Below are 24,681 nucleotides of genomic sequence, written 5' to 3'. Positions count from 1 at the left end.
CCAGTATAATTAATTTCAGTATAAGGAGGAGGAAATGTACTTTTTTTTCTTTTAAATATATCATGTCTCTCCATATCTACTAAATGGCATGACTCTTAGTATTTTGAAAGACTTGGCTAAAGAATTTACAATATCATGTTATTGAGAAAGTCACTGCATTAAAAATAACTCAATAATACCTAATCTCCTATCATTATTCAGAGTGGGCAATGTCTCCAGTTGGTGAATATCTGTGTCTCTGGTCCAGGACTGACTCCAGTGCTTCTGCTTTCAGATGTCATTTTGTTCCCCTTTGATCTTTATTGACTGTTTTAGTAGTTCTTTCTTCTTTCTTGTGACAACTGGAGCTAATATCTAGAGATTAACTGGAGCTAATATTTGAAAATCATATTCTCCTGATGTAAAAAAAAGAACACAAAAAAGGCTTGTGCTATTCCATTCTTTCTAATTGCTTCTCCATATTTTCTTCAGTATGAGGTGGGCTATTTTCTTGCCTCTATGTGACTACAGAGGAATTTGTCTTTGAGGTTCCCTGGTCAGATTCTTTTCTTTATGTTTTAAAGAGCATCTGATGGCTCTTCCCTGTGCTAATAATTAGAAGAATGATTTGCTTAACCTGCCAGTTCTTCTCAAATACAATGTAAATAGAGTAGAACCTGTAGAAGTATAACTTTATTACAAAGACCAGGACAACACATGGCGATTCATAAATGAGAGCAGTTGTTACCATCTAACAGTGTACTTGTGCTAAAATAACCTTAAATTTGTAAACTAACTGGCACATGTTCTTGCTGTTACTTAACGTAATTGTTTGCAAGTAGAGTTTTTTAAATACTATAAAACCATTCTTCATTAATGCATGGTAGGATTGGTCCATTCATTCTTAATGTCTGTTCAGTTCAAACATGTTTGCATCCTTTTTTCATTAACTATTTCACATAATTGTTAAGGGCTGTTCTTTGCAAGGGAACACGGACAAAAGAAAAGTCAATGTTGTTTAGTGTGGGCCTGCTCCAAAGGCCACTAAAATCGATCATAATTGTTCTAATTAATTGTTTATCTCAATCAAATAGAAAAAAGCCATCATGCCTAATGACTTACAAACTTAATGATAACCACAGAAATCCTTATGAGTAAAGAAAATGATTACATTCATACGAGGAGTAATTCACTTATTTTTTTCTTTAAAATAGCTACTAGTTCTGTTTAACCATCAGCACTGATAAAATACTTGCCAATCGAATAGCAATGCCACTTGTTTTAGTTATGTGTATGTATGACCTCTTCTGGATGTGTGAAACACAGGTGGGTATTCATGCAGTCTGATCATCTTGCTGTCTGTAAATTAAGATTGATGTGAGAGTTGTTTTTACCGTAAACTAATCTTTATTCTTCACACACAGTGGCAGCCTTTCAGTTTCAATGGTCAGTCAGTATCCCTGTATCATTGTACTGCCTGCCCTCCTAGCGCTGGCCTTTATCTTCACCTATTGCGAATCCTTAGTCTTTCTATTGGGCATACTGAAAATGGGAAGCACCCCTGAGTTCCACTGATGAGAGTGACCTTGCTGGAAGCTCAAGAGCTTTGGTCTTCTTATGTGGATTTATGCTTCCCAAAAAACGTCAAGGCCATTTATATTTCTTTGTGAAAAATGACCAAATACTGAATGATTCTGAAATGTCTTTTTTTTGGCATTTCTCATAAGAAACAAACATCAGGTCATGAGTAACTTACTTTTGGTGCTTTTCTCTTTGTTTGGTGCTAGTATTTTACTTTTCTCCCCCTAAGAACTCTGTAAAGGTCTATTGAACACCTCGGGGAGTACTGGCTTATTCAGCAGAACTTGCAGAGTTGCAGCAAGATGTAACTGTGCCAAAGTATGTGGCATACTTATTTTACACATTATGCAAAAGGTTTTATTTTTGCCTTCCTTTCTATTACTCTGATTTCTAGCACTTTTTCTTCTTCTCCTGTTATTCATTTACTCGTTCGTCTGTAAAATTCAGAGCAACCTTGGGTATTTCCTAAGTTGTACTGGTTTGTGAAAGACCTTTATGGATGAGTACACCAACCAGGGATTTCTAGAATGCAGCAGATTCTTGTCACCACTATGGTGGTCACTTATTTTCCTATGTCATGTATATGCTCAAATATCTGTTCATGACAGCTGTGTCATGATTTACGAGGAGGACTGAGCGTAAGGGAGAAATTGGCCCTTGAGTTCTAGAGATGCAGCTCTGAGCTAGAGAGAGCAGTGAAAGTACATATTGATTCATATTCAATTCTTTCTTTGTCGTTTGGTTTTGCAGGTATTATTACCTTGCATTCAAGGCACATGAGACTCCCCTTGGTAGCAGAGAAAACTGTCTTGCCATTTTGGAGAAATCTAAACTAGAAAACTGGATTCTGGGGAAAACCAAGGTAGAGGGTGCTAACATTTTCTCAAAAATAGTATCCTTTTAGCAAAACATGTCTAATAGTAGATCGAAAAATAGTGCATGAATGAACAGAAGAGCAAGGAATTTGCTCCAGTTAGCATCCCAGGTTATGGAGGTGCCTTCCTAAGCCAGCTGAGTGAGTGCTGCAAGAGGAGGAGTGCATTGAGTACCTCCCAGAGCACACTCTGCACATGGCTGCATTGCTAAGGACATTACATCTGTCAGTGCCTGCTGTGGTAGTAGCCCCCTTGAAGTTCCTCCTGCTCTTAATCATGGCATGACTGCAACTTCACAGTCTGGCCCATCCTGTGAGCCTGGTTAGTACATTATCCATTTGTGGAGTTTCAGGTGAGATCCTTCTGGCTCTCTCAAGAGCCTTTGTTCATGGTTTAAAATTGAGTGGGTGACTTCTGTAAGAAGGAATCTTGAGTTGTTTTACAGTGCAAAAAGGAAAAACAAGGAGAATTTTCCTGCTCAAGACCCAGATAAAGTGTGTGTAAGCACCTATAGGATTTGTCTCCTGAAACAGAATGCTGTTAGACAATATTATGTCTAAAACCAAATTCAACCCAGGATTTATCTTCCCACTTTCAAGAAAGGCTATATTTCAAAATTACTGATGGGTGAAAATATCCCCCTGACCAATATACTTTGTAAAGGGGTTACAAATATGGTTTATTTTGCAATGGGGTGATTATAATCAGGGAAATAATGACATCTCAGAAGCACATTGAGAGAAAATATTTGATTCATAAGATTTCTATGATATCAACAACCAGTATTTTACCAGTTTTCTCAGGAACTGTGCCCTAAGATAGGCTGACATAAGACTAATGAAAAGGCAGAATACCAGAGGTTATGCTGCCACCTGCATCTAGTACTGTTGTGTTTTTTTTGTTGTTCCATTTCAGGTTTTTCTAAAGTATTACCATATAGAGCAGTTAAATTTGTTTCTGCGCGAAGTTATAGGGAGGGTGGTGGTCATGCAAGCCTATATCAAGGGATGGCTTGGAGCAAGGAGATACAGAAAAGTCAAAGAGAAAAGAGAAACTAGTGCTGTTACCATACAGTCAGGTAAATGTTCACATTCCCTGTTTCGTTGAGTATCTTTGCATTTCAAGCTGTTAAATTGCATGTATATTATTTATTCATTCATAATAGTTTATTATGAAATCAAAATAACCGGAGGTGCTTTTCTCTCCAGGTAATTGGTGCAAAAATTACTGATTTACTTCTAAGGTGTAATCTTAGTATTTGGTAATGTCTTTCTCTAAATATTTTAGTATTTTGAATGTGGTGCCTGCACACAAAATTAAAATATCGTTAGGTACATCTGCACTAGCATGCAGCACATAAATGAAGTTCAGTAGTGTGCCCCTGCCTTGCATGTATACCAGAATTCCAGATAATATACATTGTGGGCTGGGCCTAAAAGTTTGATTATCATTAATTTAGCAGGCTTCCTTGTATTGAATTTGGGGAGCTGTGTGAGGAGAGGAGTTCTTACGCTGACATGATCATGCACCTTTGCCTTTTGGATTAGGACATCAGTGAGCACGTGGTGACAATTAAAATTTGGATGAGTGAAGCAGCGTTTGAAGTTGTGGAGATGTGAATACTGCAGTCGTGAACCCAGAGTTCAACATGTGGGTGGGTGGGGAAGAGGTATCAGGGGTGGGAGCTGAAGTGGTTATGGCAGGAGGGATGAAAGTTTCAGCACATCTCTGACTCTGTAGACTCTGTAGCACTTCCCTAAATAAATGTAATTTCCAGCACATGGTTTTGTATTTTTAGCCTGGAGAGGATATGAAGCTCGCAGGAAGTACAAGGAAATAAGGAACAGAAGAACTGTTGCCGCTATACATATTCAAGCAGGTAATTAAAACATTACTTCAATTGCCAACACCTATTTTGCTGTGGGTGATTTCACGTGTCAGTATTTATAACCAAGAGAAATACATGCAATCCAAACAAAAGCTATCAAAAACATTACTTCTGATCACTTGTTCTTCAGTATCAAATGACATCAGTGACAGGTATCAGGCACTTTGAGCTTTTTGTAAGTACTTCTCTGGAAGCAAAACATACCGATTAAAAGCTGTTGAGTTAATTCTTTAAGATTCTTCTGAGCAGTCAGAATGATTCAACTGTATGTAGTGCTGATATGAAGCACTGGATTGATATGTCTAAAAGTGTGGATGGGAGGCACTGGACATGCATTTCTCTGTCTTTGTGTCAAGCCCTGATCTTGGCAGGTTGCCAGGTTTTCCGTTCTGACTGCTTGCTGGGTTTGCCAGCTTTGGGCAAACTTTTGACTCTCTGCCAGACTCCTATGCAGCCATATCAATATGAATTTGAATAAACTTTAAAGAGATTATTGAAGGAACAGGCCCATAGGGCTGTGCAGGTCTCTAGTAGAGAGCAGGGTACCATATGGCACAGAAATCTAAGAACCAGTGCCGTGAACTCAGTGGTGTTTTCAGATGTTGCAAATATGAAGCAGCCTCCATATGCTGCAGTGTAATACACCTTCCTTGTCCAACCCGAGGCTGAAAGACTGTAGCTGATCAAAAATGAGTTGTAGCAAATGTGTTTACAGATAAACCAAGGTACCGCCTTTATTCTATCAGTTTCCTGTGCTATAATTCCTTAAACTTTGTCACCTCCTATTGTATATAATGTAATCTAAAGTCAATCTGAAAAAGATGTGTTCTAAATACTGTTTTGCTTTGTTCTCAAGCCACTTGGTTATATTTTGTCTACGTTTCTACTCTGAAATTAAGTATTGCTATGACTTTTACCAGAAAACAGAATACCAATCTAGTTACAGACAGGAACAGAGTTATCATTAGGATAAAATAATAATTTGTAGCTTTGCATGCATACCGTTAGGTAGTATCATTGAGCTCTAGAGTCAAATGCAGAATATTCTATTAAATGGAGAACTGTTAAGGAGATTTTTTTTTTCTCCCATTGCAATAAGCACTGAGGGACTGCAAAATCATGCTCTCCCTTTCTTCCTCTCCTTTGCGTTGTCATTTTTTATTGTTTTCATGACAGCACTAAAAGCAGATCTTAAAGTACTCCCTGAAACTATTTTCTGCAGTATTTGCTACATTTATACTTGGCCATACCTGGACTTTTTTTTCCTAACTTTTTCAACAGCCTTTTGCCATAAAAAGGAAAGTGAAACAGTTGACCCATCACTGTCCCACTATGACCAGTTCCTTAAGATGGGAGTTCTTTCAGGTTCAGTAGGAAGCTGGTGTGTAGCAATGCCACTTGGAGACTGCAGGGAGACTGTAGGGGGACATTCTGCCTTAGCATTTTATCCAGCTGTATTTCTTAGGTGTGTAGGAGATGCATGCTCGTTACTAGGTCTTTAGAGAAAGCAACTGATCTATTCTGCTGTTTGTACACGTGGGAGAAATTCAGAGCTGTATTTCTTCATGCTGTCTGAGATGCTGTGTTGAACATGGCAGAGCAGAGGTAGTGGGAGTGTACATGTACCCTTGAATTTGGACACTTCTGTCCTATTTAGCCCTCTGAACCTAATGCTAGAGGAATGCTGTTAGCACTCTTCCCACCAGCACACGCACACTGTCTTCCTTTGTAACCTGGCACTTGACAGTTTCAGTGATCAGTCTGGGTGAATAAGCATTAGGACTATAGGGTTAAGAGTGGCACTGTGCACCTTTGTATTAATTAGGCTGTTTGCTCCTCCTATCTTTGGCGCTGCATTCGAAGGAGTATGATAATAATAATAATCCTCAACACATTTCTGTCTGCCTTTGGAAACCTATATCTAAGACTTCTTATTTGAAAATTCTACTTGTGCACATTTTCTTTTCTCTACATGCTAATTATTTTGTGTTTCAAATCAAAGCTCATGCTTGCTAATGGTGGCCGTTTTCCAGGTTTTAAAATACACTGACAGTCTTTCTGTTGTTTACATTACACTGTCCAAGTGCCTAGTGACATGGAGACAAAAGCAACTCCAAATCTCTCCCTTCCCTGCGCATCTTATGATGTGTGTAGTTCAAGGCCGCTTTTCAATGAAAAGGAGTATGATCACCTTTGTATTTTTTTTTTTCAAATGAGCCATTTCAGGCAGTGAGATAGATTGTTTGCATTTGTCATCTAGACATTAGCAAAACCATATAATTAAAATATATGTACTTCCCTCTTCTCTTCCCTCCCCACACTCCTCCACCCCCTCCCAAGCAGGCCTTGAAATTTAGGAAGCATTTGGCTTACATGTTTCTACAGAACAGCGCATATTGAAATTTGTTTTCCTTTCATCTCTTTCCCAATAAAAGCAGCCGCTCGGCTTATCCCTTTAGCTTCCTCAGAACTTCCTTTCAGAATTCCCGATCTATTACAGCACATTCACATACCAGAAACAAGATGCCTTTTCATGCTGTCAACCTTTTTCATCTGAAATGTAAATTAATTCTTGCTGGTACGCTTTGACAGAGATCAAAGTAGGGGTATTAACCTTATTGGGCCTTCTCTTCATCAGAATCAGTTCCAAAGACTGCGAGGGTAGTGTTAGGAGGCCAGTCTTCACTGTTATCTATGGCCCTCCTCCAGGCAGTCCTCTGTCTACAAGTCAGCATTTCAAAGGCACTGATTTCTTTTGTAAATGACCTTATCATTACTTTAAACTGTGTGAAAAATGATTTGCCTGAATAATTCTTGCAGGATTATCCTGCTCATTTTAATTGTGGGGGGACTTCATTCAGATTGCAGGGTATTGTTTAAGTGGTTTTGACAGCAAGTGATCATAGCCTGATATAAAGGAGGAACACAGCTCCTGATTGGAAACCTCTTGACTTGTTCAGATTGTTCATTTCTTGCAAGTCAGTCTTTGAGGTAGGCTGCATTTGCATTTTAAAAATAAACAGATGCCTTTCAAATACATGAGCTGGTGGTCTGGAGATCTCTGTGGGCCCAGCAGTTCACTATCCATTGATGAAATGTTGGAAGAAAAAACAAACTTAGAAAAAAAACAACCCTCACAATATATGTGAGGATACAATTCCTGAGTGTATACTATTACATGAAAAAAAGTCATTATTTCAGATGGGGGAAAACACCCTTGCTAGGAAACAAAATATTTGTAAATTTAAATTAGATGAGGAAGAAAAAGCTACCCTATTTCAGCATATCTGCATTACAGGTTCACAGAATACACAGATGTTATTAGACCCGTGGCTAAAATGGTACACAGGATACACAAGGACTTTCCTACTTCTTCCAGTCACACTTTCCCAAACTATGAAGGTTAGAAAATGCTAATTTTTGACTTAGAGACAGATTGTAAAGAATGATTTTGTGTAAAGTGTTTGAGTTAACAATACTTTGCACTTCTGAGTAAGTATTTCTTTGTAATTGGGGTTTGTGTTGGTTTTATTTACGTCTACATGAAAGGAAAAATATCTTGTTAAAATTAGGATTTTTTTTTTAAATTATGTTGCCAGATTCACAGCTGGTTTAAATCAGTGTATATCCACTGAATCGTCTGACTGAAATGTTGCTGCACTGATTTACCTGACATGCAAGTCTCATTTAATGTTTCTTTCTATTAGAATAATTCACTAATTAGAATTTAAAGCCACAGATAATACAAATATAAAAGTACTTTTTCTAGTTACGATAGCATGTATTTCCATGCAGTGTGACTGTTGTCCCGAAAGACTTAAGGGAAGATTTTAATCTGGTTATTTCATTTGCAAACTGACATTGCCAAAATGCCGAATGAGTGGTGCATGCGATTCACTTAGATCTGAGGTGACATCACTGAATTCATTTTAATTAGGCCCACTTTAGCCATCTGGAATATACTGTGCAGCTCTGGTCAGGACTGAGTTTAACTATGCTTCCAGAGGTGAAAGGCAAATGACTAATCCATTGAGCCACCATCTCCTCCTCCAACACGTGCTCGCACACTCACCATATGTCACATTGTATTGGAAAATTCTTTATCAAGAACTCAAGATTTGGGCTCTTTCTTCTTAATAAAAAGTGATGAATGTTGAGAAGGAAACCAGATGAAGCATCTCTTTGTAAATTGCTTTCTTTCTGTAACTTCTGCCTATGCAGTGTTGCTCAGTATTTACATATCTCTAACATGTGCTTCTGGTAAAATTTACTCGATTATAATAAAAAAAATAGGGCCTGAGAACAGCTGTAATTTACTATTTTACTTTTATAATAAATGTATACTTTTAATAAAAGTGTTACCTTTGGGATTTTCAACAACAAAGATTTCATGTTGGCTTCAATAGCAGACAGGGAAGTATTTCTTGAAAACCCTATATTTATACATCTATTTATATCTCTGTGTACATGTATTCAGCTAATACTCTTGTATAGATCTAAGAATTACACAAGTAAAATGTTCCAAAAACTTCTAAGCACTTTATAAATATATCTAAATATATGTATTTTTTTAATTTTCCTGAAAATAGCAACCACTAAAAAAAGTAGCAGATCCAGTTTCATTTTTTTATATCATTAATTTTCTTCCTTTTAGCTGCATTGTCAGTGTAAGAACCATTGAGGAGATGTATGTGTGTCTCTTAATGATATCTGAACTGACTCATTGTGTTACCTTGATTTCACGTTCAGTGTAAACCAGACTGGTTCGTACAGGCTGCACGGCTTTGATTAACTTTACTCTTCCATCTCTTTGTGTTCTATACTAGCTTAGGGCATCCTGTAATTCTTCACTTTTAGTATCTATCTCTAGTAACCATTAAAAGCCTCCTGCTCATGTGCAGGGAACATGTCAGAAAAAATGAGAAGGCAGCTTTATGGTTTTGAAGTATGAGGTCCTATATTCCATCCTCATCTCTGAGCTAAGCTCTGTCAATGTGGATACGTCTTAATTTCCTTTTGATTTTCTCTCCTGGTTTTGAGAAGTTGAAAAGGAGACCATCCTTACTGGATTTCATGCCCTTGCTAAAATCAGGAAGGGACAGCAACGTATGTTGTCCAACAATACATTGGAAACCCTATTCCTTTCCCTTGCTGATATTGACAAACAGTTTCTCAGTCATCTTCACTTTTTTTTTTCTTTGACCAAGTCTCAAGATCAGAGACTGTAATGCATCGTAATTAAAAACCCTATGTCCAAGTGTTGATGTACAGCAGTGACACCAGTCCTGACGTCAGCCTTCTTGAGTCTTCCTCAGAGTCACTGCTTGTTACTGATAGTTACTGCTTGCACGTGAGAACTTGTGACTTGCTTTCTCATACTGCTTCTGCCAGAGAACTTAAGACAAGAGTTGGGTTTTTTCTGCTATTAAACAGGCATCACCCAATATCCATTCAGAGTGAGAGGTGAAAGAGGGCAAGTATTCATGGGACCCAGCAAAAAATATGACTCTCCATCTCTTTTCCTGTTCATTAGAATTAATTTGGCATGGAGTGAAGAATCAGATTCATGGGCTCCAAATCCCCTCAGATGTTGTTAGTTAAGCTACTGAATGCTCTTTTAACTAGGCAAACTAAGAAAGTGATATGCTATTTGTAGCAAATCAACTGCTGATAACAAACGACCATGGTATCTTCTCTTCAGCAAACATGAGATTTCATTTCCAAGTTGCTGTTACATGCTATTTTAGGTGATAATATAGCTTTAAAAAGTGTCTGTGTAGAAAATGTCTGCTTAACATGTTTTTTTTACGACTGAGAATGAATCCTTCTGCTTTTAAGAATACTACTTCATCCCCTTTCTTTATACTTCTTGTATAGACCTGTGATTGTTTAGCTTTGATCATTCTACATTGTGCTTCACAATTCACTCTGTAACTATATATTTCCTATGGGAATCAAAGGGAAAATGTCCAGACTTTTCCTATCTGAAATTGTGCAACTTTGTGTGTAATGTATATGCCTTGGTATTTGGACCTTAAAATAAAGGTTTTTAACTCCAAGACACCAAACTTCAGACTCCCAGAGGTAAATATATTCTTGGTTTGCTAGGTGCTAGAGCTGACAGAAAACTCACTTTGTGTGAGAACTGATCAGTATAAGAAGTAAAAGTACATGTTGTAAATTGTGGCACGTAAAACATTTAACATCGAGTTACTAATAGAAGTGATAAAATTAAATTCAGTTACTATGTTGCTTTTCAGATCCTGTCACCTTTGGCTATGTAGAGATCAGACTCAGAGATACTGTTGCTGGAAAGTTTGGAATATAGACTGGATAAGGTGAAAATGAGGGTGACAGCTGGTAATCATTCTTCTTCAATGATGCAGTGATTGTTCATGGAGCAGTAGCAACATGAGTCTGCTAATTTCACACTCTTTGAGCCAAGTGCTTAGTGTCAAAACCAGCACCAGTCAGTAATGCAAATTGCTGTGATGGAGCAGCTTCCCAGCCTCTCAGACTCCCCAGTAGAATTCTCTGCATATGCATTTCTTTGGAAATGTTATAGATCTAGTTAATAAATGTTGAAAAGATGCAGTCCTACTAATGCTCCATGAAGCTTTTGAAAGAGAGACAAGTTTGTTTATCCTGCTACTTAAGTCATCCCATGAGTCAAAGGGAAAGTAGAAAAAATACTGCCATTTACCTGTCAGATTCAGGGTATTTGAGAAGAATGTTAGAAACCAGCTTGCAGAAAGGTTAAGTTGAAGAGGAGTTGATTTTGAAAATATGTATGAAAACAAAAGACAGGGTAAAAACTATGTTTATTAAATCAGATATAGCAGGTTATATGTAGTGAATGAGGGAAAGACCAAAATGGTTATACTGACATTAATAAGAGTCCCTGGGAAAAAGAATTTTAAAAAATGAAATCATAGTATGTATCAGGGTTGATTTTATAAGACACGCATACACACGCACGCATGAAGAACTGCTAAAAATTGAGAAATTACTAAGGATAAAACTGAAGTTCATCTATTAGTTCATTTGTCTCAGTGCTGCTTTATCTTTACAGTAGTCCATCGGCTGACTGATACCCAGCATGTTTCAGCTGCAGAGAGGTGGCTGCTGGCCAGCTGTCTCTGCTGCCAATATCGGAGTAGGCTCCTTGTCTGGTCAGTAGGGGATAGTTAAGGATTGGAAGCCTGATCATATGGGGCAAGTGAATGCTTGCCTCATCTCTGCCAGACTGGCAGACTTTTCCAGTCTGATTATTAAGGGCCGAAAGTTCCTCAGCCTCACAATACCTGAGCTCGGTATTCAGCACAACACCTCAGCAGGCCCAACTTCTGTCATGCCTTCTGTAAAGTGAATGGTTATTTATTTTAGTAACCTCTCATTAAAAGGCAATTTTTACTGCTGCTTACCCTGGAAACCTCAGTAGCACTGAAATGCTTAGATTGTTATGGTGCATTGCATACCACAGCTTGAACTGTTCAGATGGTTTTCATTTTCTTATATTGCACAAATAAGTGCGACACCAGGTATTTTTTGTGAAGGTAGGTGGCTGAAAAGAAGGCCATTAACACTATACAGGATTTAAAATAGAAAAGAAGGGATTACTTACAGACCTTTCCTAAGGGAAAGAGCAGATGCAATCAAGGTAGCTCTGTTTGATTTCCTCCACCATCTTTTCATTATGCAAAAAAAAAAAGACATGAACGGGGAGCTAAATTTATAACAGTACTTAAATGGAAGAAGAGGGAAACCAATCAATTATCTCATGATTTGGTAATAACTGAGGGATTGCAAATTCTACAGGGTCTTTATTTTCTGTTGGGTAGGTAATGCCTACTTCCAACGTTTTGATAAAATCAGAAACATGAGATACAGGGAAAACTTGTTACTCTGTTCACAATTTATTCTGTATTTATTCTACGTCCTGACTTCCCTTTGTAATCTGCAATGTTATCTTGACCCTAATCCTACATGATGTTGCCCTAGACCCTGTTTCTGTGCCTGTGCTACATCCCACTGTGGTATTTAACCCTGGACTCTAGGAACTCCAGTGAGAGGGCTCTGCTCCTCCTCCTTTGGGTAATTAGTCATAGAATCATAGAATCATAGAATTGTCTGGTTGGAAGAGACCTTCAAGATCATCCAGTCCAACCATTCACCCTGCACTGTCAGGGTCCCTAAACCATGTTGCTCAACACCAAATCTACATGGTTTTTAAACACCTCCAGGGATGGGGACTCCACCGCCTCCCTGGGCAGCCTGTTCCAATACTTCACAACCCTCTCTGTAGTCCCCAGACTGACTCTGCTTTTGTGCATGTTTAGTGTACTTAAAAGCTTTTACTGGACAGGGAAATTTTTTTCCTAAAAATCATAATATTTCCTGATCTTAGCTCCCATTTTCTTTTACATATTGTCTCACTGTTTAAGTTGCAGTTCTGCTAGACTAATAAAAGCTCCTTTACCTCGCAACCCTCAGCCTTATTATTCAGCAACTGCTTGTTGTACACTTCAACTATGGCATCGATAGTGTCCTTACTTTCTTCATTATTCAGCCCTTCCTCTCCTTTCATCAAGGTATTTCTACTTAAAATAATGCTTGAAATAATCCCTGCAAGAAATAAAATTTAAAAATTTGTGGATTGAAGTGTACATTGCAATACTTTTCAGTCTTTTGTCCTAAGTGAGGTATGTATCACTGTCTCTGGTTTTTGCTAGAGCTTTATTACTAACTGCTCACAAGTATCAAGAATTCAAGCAAATTCATGTCAGATAAAACTATAAAAGTAATTAAATTATTTAGTTACCTAAATCCAGCAACAGTCCATGGATACAAAGGATGTAGATATCTTCAAAATATTATTCATTGCCATTTTCTTTGCTATTTTATTTCACTGTATGCTTGCTACTTCATTTAGTATTTCTAGTGATTGTATTGTTCTGCTCTGTTTTTTATGAATGGTATGAATTCCAATCTCTGTATTTTTTTTCCTGATTATTTGTGTGAGAGATATTTTAAATGTTTCATTATGGTTACAGTTAATTGAAAAATGGGATAAGACATTATTAATTTTCTAGCTTTCATTGAATATATCTATCCCTGGCTCCCCACCCCTCACCCCACAATGAGAGCAGGTAAAACTTCTGATTTTGTAAAATTCTGGCTAGCTCAAATCATGGGAGTTGTGATTAAAGAAAGTGTTTTGAGAGTGGTTTTCTGCTATGTATTTTAATACATTCTAGGCTGGTTTCCTATTTAAATTAGGCATGTTCTTATTTTGAGGCCTGTTTTCCTTGCCTAGACTGTGCCAAGTGGTCACTATAACAGTGAGAGTGTAAGGCCCTGTATAATTTCCAGCTGTTGTAAACACTGCAAACATTGGAGCCACCCCTGTGAGGTGCTAAGTGTTTTTTTCTGTCTACTGGTTCCGTAAAAGTTGAGGGCACTGCAGCGCTAGTTGCCAGTCTGCGTTTCAGACTCTGCAGAACTTTTCTCTGATTCACAACCATGTTTTTTAGCTTTCAGGGGATATATTGTTCGTAAAAACTACGCAAGATTGAAAAACAGCACTGACTGTGTGGCAGATCATCAGCTTACGAGTAGCTGCTCTACTTCTGATTTTGGCTGTGAAGAGCACTGGTGAGTTGAATCTTTTGCTGTCTATTATCTAGCAGAAGTAATTTTCCACACATTAAGATCTGAAAGGAGCTGGCATGTTATCATGATTCAGCCAGCTTAGGGAATCTGCCGTTTTCTGAGGATGAGCACCTGTAGGTTAGCCAGTTCCCCCACCAGCTTAGCCATCTCAGTGTTCTCCCAGTTAGCGGAGTTAGACTTATTTGCAGTGCTGTTTGTCCTGGATTGCTGTCCTGTTTCTGTGCACTTCTTGGAAATACCCAGAATACCGTAGATTATGGACAGGATTGCAAGTGCTGGGCATCTCAGAATTGACAGCAGTGCATGTTATTAAATCCTCAAAAGTAGAAAGTTAGTCTTCTGTGTCTGTAAAGCTCCATGCAGACCAGCAATGAGATAGGGAAAAGAGCTGTAAAAATCAGATGGACAAGTCACTGACAGAAAACCTATGAATGCTGTAAACCATAATAGTGGTGCCCTCCTCTTTGTAGGGGAAAGGTATTTTAACCTTCCTTACCAATGGAGTTGCTCCAGCCAAATGTCCTCCTCACACCTTCCTGGGCATGAGAGGCAAAGGGATCTGTTACGTCTTCAGTTGTTGTAAAAGTCTGTCTCTCCAATAACGTTCTAGGAGAGGTGGCTGCATTTGTTGGATTAATCCCTTTGATTAGCAAGTTTCAGTGACTAAGAGTTATGAGATCTCTCCTGGTGTGGTGTGGGCATGAGAACATCTCAGTGCTTCTTCCAGTTTTTATTTCTGTTCTTTTATATGCTTCCTGTATACCTAGCAGAACTAGAACCCTGGACTTCAATAGGGCCAACTTTGATCTTTTCAAACAACTGCTAGGAGAAATCCCTTGGGACAGAGTACTAGAAGGTAAAGGGGCCCAAGATAGTTGGTTAGCCTTCAAGGACCTCTTCTTTCAAGCTCAAGACCGGTGCATCCCAACAAGTAGGAAGTCAAGAAAGGGCACCAAGAGACCTGCATGGTTAAATGGGGAACTGTTGGGCAAACTCAAGGGGAAAAAGAGAGTGTACAGATCATGGAAGGAGGGGCAGGCAACTTCGGGGGAATATAGGTCTGCTGTCAGAGGATGTAGGGAGGCAACTAGGAAAGCTAAGACCTCCTTGGAATTAAACCTTGAAAGAAAGGTCAAGGACAACAGAAAGGGCTTCTTCAAATACATTGCAGATAAAACTAACACTAGAGGCAATGTAGGCCACTGGTGAATGAGGAGGGTGCCCTGGTGACAGAGGATAAGAAGAAGGCAGAGTTACTGAATGCCTTCTTTGCCTCAGTCTATACTGCTGGAGGCTATCCTGATGAGCCCCGGAACCCTGAGGCTCCTGAGGAAGTCAGGATAGAGGAGGAGTCTACCCTGGTTGATGAAGACTTGGTTAGGGACCAGTTAAGCAACCTGGCCATCCATAAATCCATGGGTCCTGATGGGATGCACCCGCAGGTGCTGAGGGAGCTGGCGGATGTCATTGCCAGGCCACTCGCCATCATCTTTGCTAAATCGTGGGGAACGGGAGAGGTGCCTGAGGACTGGAGGAAAGCAAATGTCACTCCGGTCTTCACAAAGGGCAAGAAGGAAGACTCAGGTAACTATAGACCGGTCAGCCTCACCTCCATCCCTGGAAAGATAACGGAACAACTTATCCTTGGTGCTGTCTCTAGGCATATCAAGGATAAGAGGGTCATTAGGGGCAGTCAACATGGCTTCACTAAGGGGAAGTTGTGCTTGACAAACCTGATAGCCTTTTATGAGGACATCACCCAGTGGGCGGATGATTGTAGAGCAGTGGATGTGATCTATCTTGACTTCAGTAAAGCATTTGACACAGTCTTCCATGGCATCCTCACAGCTAAACTGAGTACGTGTGGTCTGGATGATCAGGTAGTGAGGTGGATTGTGAACTGGCTGAAGGATAGAAGCCAGAGAGTAGTGGTCAATTGTTGCTGTATGTCGCTGTTGAGACGGACACGACATACACAGGTTCAAGCAGTATTGATTTATTATATAATTAATTAATCCCCCCTTGCAAGTTCCAGCACGCCTTTATACTAATTCTAGCAGTGCACGCGACATAAGCAATTAGGTGGTTGGTTCACTACAGCTGTTCACGCGCCTTAGCCTAATACATGATTGGTGATCACGCACTCTACATAACTTAAGCCAAATTCATTACATCACACAATTAGTGCAAAAACACAGTCCAGTCTCTTATCATACAGTTCCTCTTTATCTTACGGCTCCCTGGCTCTCCCAGGCACCTGCAAGTTGTTTTCCACTCTGTTCAGGGAGTTTTCAGATCTGCAGGGGTACACAGCAATTTCTCCAAGGCCAGTTTCTTCATCTTCTGTCCTGGGATCCGCGGACCAGCCGTAGTTCCCACAGTCAATGGGACAGAGTCCAGTTGGAGGCCTGTATCCAGTGGAGTCCCTCAAGGGTCGGTACTGGGACCTGTATTGTTCAACATATTTATCAATGACTTGGATGAGGGAATAGAGTGCATGGTCAGCAAGTTTGCTGATGACACTAAACTGGGAAGGCTGTGCTGCCATTCAGAGAGACCTGGACAGGCTGGAGAGTTGGGCGGGGAGAAATTTAATGAAATACAACAAGGGCAAGTGTAGAGTCTTGCATCTGGGTAAGAACAACCCCATGTACCAGTACAAGTTGGGGACTGAACTGTTCGGGAGCAGCACAGGGGAAAGGGACCTGGGGGTCCTGATGGACAGCAGGATGACCATGAGCCAGCAATGTGGCCTTGTGGCCAAGAAGGCCAATGGCATCCTGGGGTGTATTAGAAGGGGTGTGGTTAGTAGGTCAAGAGAGGTTCTCCTCCCCCTCTACTCTGCCCTGGTGAGGCCGCGTCTGGAATATTGTGTCCAGTTCTGGGCCCCTCAGTTCAAGAAGGACAAGGAACTGCTTGAGAGTCCAGTGCAGGGCCACAAAGATGATTAAGGGAGTGGAGCATCTCCCTTATGAGGAAAGACTGAGGGAGCTGGGTCTCTTTAGCTTGGAGAAGAGGAGACTGAGGGGGGACCTCATTAACGTTTATATATATGTAAAGGGTGACTGTCATGAGGATGGAGCCAGGCTCTTCTCACTGGCATCCAATGATAGGACAAGGGGAAATGGATATAAGCTGGAATATAGGAGGATCCGCTTAAACATGAGGAAGAACTTCTTCCCAGTAAGGGTAACAGAACACTGGAACAGGCTGCCCAGAGAGGTTGTGGAGTCTCCTTCTCTGGAAATGTTCAAAACCCGCCTGGAGGCGTTTTTGTGTGATCTGATCTAGGTGGTCCTGCTCCAGCAGGGGGATTGGACTTGATGATCCTTTCAGGTCCCTTCCAATCCCTAACATTCTGTGGTTCTGTGATTGGATAAGGACTAAATGAATGAATGAATGAATAAATAAATAGTTTTGGCAATGTTTTTCAGGGGAAAGAATGAGCCCACTGCAGTTTACCATCATAGCTCCATCTTTGGGTTGCTTCACTCCTCACTGTGGCAATGAGTTTCTAATTTATGGTTCCCTTCATGTGCATGCAGCTCCTGTCTCTTAACTACTTAAGGAGCGTGTATCTTGTGATCTCTTTGGAACTATTGATGATCACATGGTCGTTTGTTCTCCGGTCTGCACTGATGGGAAAAAGCAAGAGCTAATAAGATATCTATTATCAGTTTTCTTTGAGACCCCAAATTATAATTATTTACAATGTAAATAGGTGGGGTTTTTGTTGTTTTTAGTGATCTAGAGCTTTCACCTGGAGTTGTCTGGAGGCACACAAGCTCTTTAAACTTTTTCCATCATCTGTTTTAAGTGTAGTTAGCTAGGAACAGTTTTCTTCCCTTTTTGCATTAGACTGTTTCTGGAATTCCTTGTTGCTTTCCAAACAAATGATTTTTCTGGATTAGGTACAGCTTGCTTTGAGGCTCATGAAGATTTTATGGTTCAGTAACTGTTGAGGTGAATTTAGGCTCTATGAAGCACAAATATACAGACCTTTAAAGGTATTCAGCCGCCAAACTTACATTGAAACCACTGTCTAAATTCCTTTAGATCTCTGGCCTGAAGGTGCTCAGGTATAATACATTGACCATTCAGGTCTTGCACCCGGTCCTGATCACAATGCACAATCAGACAGATAAATAAATTCATATCTTCTTTTTCCTGGAGTTGATAAACTGCCATTACTGCTGGCAGTTCTCAAGTTTAACCCCAACAAATATTGCAGATTTTTTGCCTAATCCTATAAATTCCTCAGGAATGGCTTCAGGTTCCAATGATTTCAGTGAGACTTGAAAATGATCAGCATTTTGCAGGTGATGTTCAGAATTTTAGTACTAAATCTGGTAACTTATTTCTCATAAATCAAGCCTCACTTTTACATGTAGCTGTTACTGGGCTGTTGTGTTTTAAGCATATGGCTGTTCAGTCATACAGGAAACTTGTAGGAAACAGGAAGGCTGCTGAATAATAGTGCAGATGTTTAACACAGTAGCTGGTAATCTGTCCCTAGAGAAGACAGCCTCACTGTGGCTTCACATACTGTGGAACTAAAGTAAAGAAGAATCACAGAATCATAGAATGGCATAGGCTGGAAGGGACCTTAGAGATCATCTAATCCAACCTCCCTGTCATGGGCAGGGACACCTCTCAACTAGATCAGGCTATTAATAAAACATTCTTTTCATTTCCTTTAATTTCTTTTCATTTCTTTTATTTTTGTTTCATTTCTTTTCTGACTGGTAGGTTTGGAAAATGAAAAATAAGGTTTAAGGTACTCAAGATCAGAAAGCAAAATCATATACAGTTCTGTTCTGTTGTATGCACAGGAATATAACTATGCATTTAAATGTATGACAGCCTACTACTTTCTCAAAGATCTGTTAAAAAATAGAAGTTACAATATTATATGTAAAGCACTCAGTTTTACTAAGTAATGAATTTTAAAGTGTTCAGAAGAAACGGGCACTTCAAAAAAATTGAATTCCTTCAAGGAAATTGAATCTCTACACCTAGTTCACAGTATTTAGTCAGTGAATGCAGGATATAAGCAAACTCAGGCTAATAAATGACATAGGCTGCTAATGAAATGCACAGATTAGTTCATGTAACATTGCATGTTAAATGTTTCCTTCATTTATAATCTGGACTTGAAAACCTGTATTAGCTGTATTCAAATGCAAAAATCTTGCCTGTATGAACCTGATGTCACAAGTAACTAAAGACACGTTGAGAATTGGCAAGTATCTCTGATAGGAATAGAAATAGGTATAGGAAAATGATGTAAACATTAGCAGGGAAGTGGCTTTGGCGCATTGAAAAAATGTTTTTCCATTCAGTTCTATGGAACTGTGGAGTTGCCTGTGAGCCCTTCTGCCGAAAAGGGTCATGGGATTAATTTTACACCTGGGAGACTGACACTAAGTCTAAATTCCCCTCCAAAAGCCGGTCTGTGTATGCAACACTTGCCAAGCCTTCTCTTGACATCATCATCACTGAGAGCAACCTGTGCGGCGTGAAGAAACTGAACCGCAGTCAAACCCTTTCCCAAAGTAGCTCATTCAAAACTTAAAAAGAGCAGTTATTTAAAAGAGCCAGATATGTTCAAGACTAAATTCAAATGAGGAGAGTGAAAACCTTTCACAGCCCTTTTTACAACCCCGCTGAACAGCAGACTTACCCTCCTGCAGGGAGCCGCGTAGGCAGCAGAGAAGGGAGGGGTGTGAGAGGGTCTCCCCTCCGACGAGGCCAGTGCGGACACCAGCCTTGCCTCCTGTCTGCCTCCGTTTTACAACTGGTCATCACATGAAATCAGAGGTGCTGCATTTTGCAATAGCATAGCTACAATTTCAAGCTAGTATTAGGGATCTCTTGAGCTAATTAGGAATTATCTGTGGAGAAGGGAGAATTGATTTTCTAAAATGTCCTGTGATTTTTAACTTGTTAGATTGACGTATCTCTGGTGAATATATTTTTGATGAACATTCTGGTTCCTAGCAGGATAATCTACAGTTCAGTGACTAAGGACCTTAATCTATGCTACGTTGTTCATGTTCTTGTTCAGACAGAGCTGTCATCCTCAAATATCTTTAAATCCCTTTAGAATCTCATCAAAGCATCTGTAATCTGCATGTTCCACCATCTTCTTATCCATTTCCCTCCCAAATGAAAATTGTGTTAAATAATACTGATGTGATACTTACCCTGGAAAATGCTTCCTGTATTGTTCTTTTTTTCCTCTAGTTCACTGAACCATAGCTCACTGACTGCTAAATATCACAATATAAGTTTGCTATATGTACATGATCAGTGGTCTTATACCACGTAGTACAGCAGAACGGGTTGTTTCCACAGTTACTTGGTTACTCTTCGGTTATATCTGTATCTGTAACTGTGTGTCCGTGAGTATCCCTTGCTCCTTTGTTTCCTTATAGAGCTCTGTGTGTTAAGAACCCGTGTTACAAGACACCTGACATCAACAGCAGTTTACACTCTTGAGTCAAATTCATTGTGATTTTTCTCTGTACATCTTTCTCTTTTTAGGTAGTTGGTATCATGTTCATGCTTTGGTCACCACAGGTTCTCAGAAACCATTCATTTAGCAAAACTCTTGACATTCACATGAGACTTGAGGAATCAAGATTGGGTAATAAAGCCTGAACAAAACTACACAGGCATGCCAACTTAGGTGTTTGAAACTTATAGACAAAGAATAATTATCAGCATTTCTCTGTTCTACAGGAAGTAGGCATCTGAAAGTCAAGTTCCAGAAATGGATCTATTTCTAGTCATTCATGGCTTGAGTGATGAAGCAGAATCTGATTACTAAATTTGTATCAGTACTAAGTGAGTGATGGTTATACAGGTTTATGAGGACAGGATTAGAATTAGAAACAGAGGTACATGGACTGTAATGAACCACCAAATGAATGTCAGCCAGTAATGACACCCTGCTCCAAAGTAGCAACGAGGATACATTCTACCTCACATGTGCATCGTCACATTTTCTCATCACTGTCAAGACCTCAGTTAGTGTAGTGTATTAGCCACTGCACTTGAAGAAAATGAGTAAGTGCCTCAGCAACAAAAATGATCGCATCTCTATAAACCATAATACGGGGAAATCTCTAAGGGAGATGGAAGACTGAGGGTACATGTGGTATCATTTCTCCAATCATGAAAGGCTAATGTGAAGAGGAAAGGAACAAACTGTTCTTCATTGAGAATCAGGCAAGAAATAATGGGCTTGCATTGCACCACAGGAGAGTTAGGTTATGCATCAATAAAAGCTCACTGATGATAAGCTGAGTTAAGCCCTGTGTAGGCTACCTTGGGAAGTTTTGACATCTCCATCACTGTAGGTTTTAAAAATCAGCTTAGACAAACTTATGACAAAAAAAAAAAAAAAAGGGTAGGTGTAGCTGATTTTTCTCTGAAAATGGGAATGGCTTACATGATTTGCCAAGGTTCTTTTCATGATTTATAAATACAGAGTGACTTCTTGAAATGTAACATCTCTGTGCCAGTGAGTTTGGTGTTGCAAGTCAGACATTTTTATAGCATCTTAGTGCCAGCAGCCATTGTTGCATTGGTGTAGGGAGTAAATATAAAAATGATTCTAATGAATTCTGCTTGGGTCAGCTTTACTTGCAACAGCATTGCTGCTGTGCCTGAAAAATGAACAATGTCCATTTCTGAATGTTCTGCAACAGCTGGAGGCCCATTCAAATCGCACGCAATGTGGGTTCACCTACATGGACATTGGTGGGTTAGCACATAAACATAATATCCCATGTATCACTGAGTGCAGAGAATAAACATGATTTCAGTCATATGAGCACAGATCAGTTCAGAAACTGGCTTAAAGTGAATTAAACTGTTCGATATAAAACCTTTTCTATCTTTTGGTATGCTTTCTTTGACTTGATCTGCAGCTTACCTCTCACTAAAGTGAGTTTCACTCAGTCAGTCAATAACAAAACCTTTCTTGGATTCTTTTGAAAAAAAAAATCAGTATGTTAGTGTGCTTCTGTTCTTCATGAATAGCTATGTGAAAGGGTCGCATCTCCACATTTTAAACATAATTGTTTTCAGAACCTTCAGATGAGTGCCATCAGATCCTGGTGATTTACTACTTATGCCTTTTTGACATTTCTCCATAATTTCCTTCTTGGATAGTTTCAGTTTCTGTCTAGACCACACTATGATTTCTTATATAAGTCATCTTTTGAATATGATTTTTCATTTCTTTCCACAGTAAAAGCTGGTATAAAGACATGCTGCTTTCCTTTAATTGCTTCACTTTCCTATTTGTAATCATAGTGAACGTTCAGGTTATTGCTTATGATGTAAATAGGAGGCAATTCCTGTGGCATGTAGTGGAACCCATTGGGCCCAATTCTGCTGTTATGTGAGCTTCTAATTACTTTACAGTTCTTAAGTTCAAGTAGTTACTCATGATTTATAAAGGTGTAAATGGAAATTTGGGACAGAATTTTTCAGTGTCATCTTCTTTTTTCCTCCTCCCCATCCCTTTGGAATTTTTCATCTACCCATGCTGGAAGGATTAAATTTGTTCTGTTCAGGAATACGTTATTTATGCAAAATCAGCTGTATTCCTTCAGATGGAATATCTAGGAGTGTTTCTAACATTTTCAAAAGCATTTAAATGACAAAAGTCAAAATTCCATTGCTTACTTTCATAATAGCCAGAATAACTCTATAACTAGCTGTTTTTCTCCAGCATAAATTAGTCTGCAGTACTAGTTTTATGCTGCTATGGTTTGACTGCTTTCAGTGCTAAGGATAGTGTGGCTCTACACCATACAGATGTGTAGACAGACCCTAAGAATCAAGGTTTCTCTTTTTGTCAACATTTCTTGCTAATTGAGTGATTTGTAGACAGCCCATATGTGAAGAATGAGGCATACTGTAGCTCAGTAGCTGAACCTCCAGCAGCAAAGTGTTGTATTGCCTGACTGAAACCAGGCACGTGAACCTGGATCCCTTGTGTCCTTCCCAAGTAAGTGTGCGCACTGGATCTCCTCTCTCTGACCCAAACACTACTTCCCTGCAAATGTGGAAAATAAAACTTTTTTGAAACCATAAGACAAGCAGTTTTTTCAAATATACCTGAAAATACCCTGCACCTCAAAATTAGTCTCAGACACCACATTTGAAAATGTTAGCTATCCTCGCTGACTGGCTCATCTGAACTAACTGCGGAGCTGCCCCGCTGTTGCTATTGCATTTTTGATATTGCATATCAGCCAGATTTTCAGAATAGCTCAGGAACTGATTTCAAGGTGCTCATTTTCTACAGTTGATGCCATGTTTTCAGAAGCGTTCCCTGCCAGTTTGACGTTGTGGTGGGTTGACCTTGGCTGCCTGCCACCTGCCCACCAAGCTACGCTGTCACCTTCCTTTCTCAATAGGACAGAGGGAGAAAAATTCAATTAAAAGTTCATGAGTAAAAGCTAGTAATCATGAAGTGTATACTCATATAAACAATAGTACGTTTTGTGGAAGGATGGGGTATCTTGTGCCAAATACAACCCAATTTAGGATTTTTGTAGTCGGAAACACAGCATCACTGGGATCCTGACAGAGAGTCTGAGGCCTAAGGGCTTCAGAATTCCAGAGACTGATTTTTGTTAGCTTAAGCTCTTCGGAAGGCAAGTTGCTGAACTTTACCTTCATGCTTTAAACATTTAGACAATGTTCTAGCCCTGGCAAAATTAAAGTGCTGGCAAAACCATACTAAATTCTAGATTCTTTTTATAGACAGTAGAGATTAGTTCAAGCTGCAGATTTAGATCCAGATCCAAACCACCCTAAAATCTGAATATTTAAATGTTGATGATGATTCAGTCTATCTTGGCATTGTAGGCCATTTACAACATACTAATCCAACAGCAGATTTTGATTTTGACATCCACCTCAGTTTTGAGGATTATTCATTATTTTTAGCTCATATTGGGTTTATTTTCTACAATATTGGGAGGGTAGGGGAGTGAATCATATCAACAAATGCTTGAGTAATTTTGGGGAAAAGTGACAAGTTATCTAACTAATCCCACTAAATAAATGGTTATCTAAATAATATATATACAAAAGAAGTAGTACACTGTAACTTTACAGATAATATGGTACATGCACAAACGCAATGTCAAATACAGTCCTAGACATATTTTATATGTTCCTGTACAAAAAATGTGCCGGTACAAAATGAGAATGCATTTTTAAAATGGGTCCCTCCATTTCCTCCAAGGAAAACACCAATTTAATTTCAGACTACAGTTGGGCAGAATGTTTTCCTTCTCTTTCTTAGTGTCAAAGAATAAAGGGGAATTTAAATTCCCCAAGCTTGACAAGCAAATCCAAACTTCATTCACAAAATTGCAACATTACAGAAAAGTTGAATGCTTACCATGTTCACGAATGCTTCATTTTGTTCTCACACAGAGATAGCTTATTGACAGCTGTGATGCCATCATTGTTGAGATTAGTTCGAAACAATTCAAGTCAATGCCCTTGAGCTGGGGTAACATATTCAGGCAAACTAAATTAACCAAAGAGCCTAAATCCTATTGCAAATAAGGCTTAAAATACTTCACTGGCCTCTGTGAATACCACAGAATAAATGTATTGTCTGATACATATGCACGATGATATACTATGAGA

The 24,681-nt window shown here is 39.3% G+C and overlaps 1 protein-coding gene across 1 annotated transcript in view; it reads left to right on the top strand.

Moving 5' to 3' along the window:
* Positions 1-24,681, top strand: part of MYO3B (myosin IIIB) — a 197,707-nt gene that overhangs the window by 124,516 nt on the left and 48,510 nt on the right. Inside the window, 4 exon segments of the mRNA XM_086615897.1 lie at positions 2,311-2,422; positions 3,351-3,513; positions 4,234-4,314; positions 13,857-13,977. Coding sequence (XP_086472023.1) covers positions 2,311-2,422; positions 3,351-3,513; positions 4,234-4,314; positions 13,857-13,977 — 477 coding nt within the window.

The sequence above is a fragment of the Tauraco erythrolophus genome, chromosome 8 (assembly GCF_009769465.1).
Source record: "Tauraco erythrolophus isolate bTauEry1 chromosome 8, bTauEry1.pri, whole genome shotgun sequence".
In the NCBI taxonomy this organism is placed as follows: Eukaryota; Metazoa; Chordata; class Aves; order Musophagiformes; family Musophagidae; genus Tauraco; species Tauraco erythrolophus.
The sequence above is the reverse complement of the archived record's forward strand: the minus strand, read 5'-3'. Positions and strand labels throughout refer to the sequence as shown.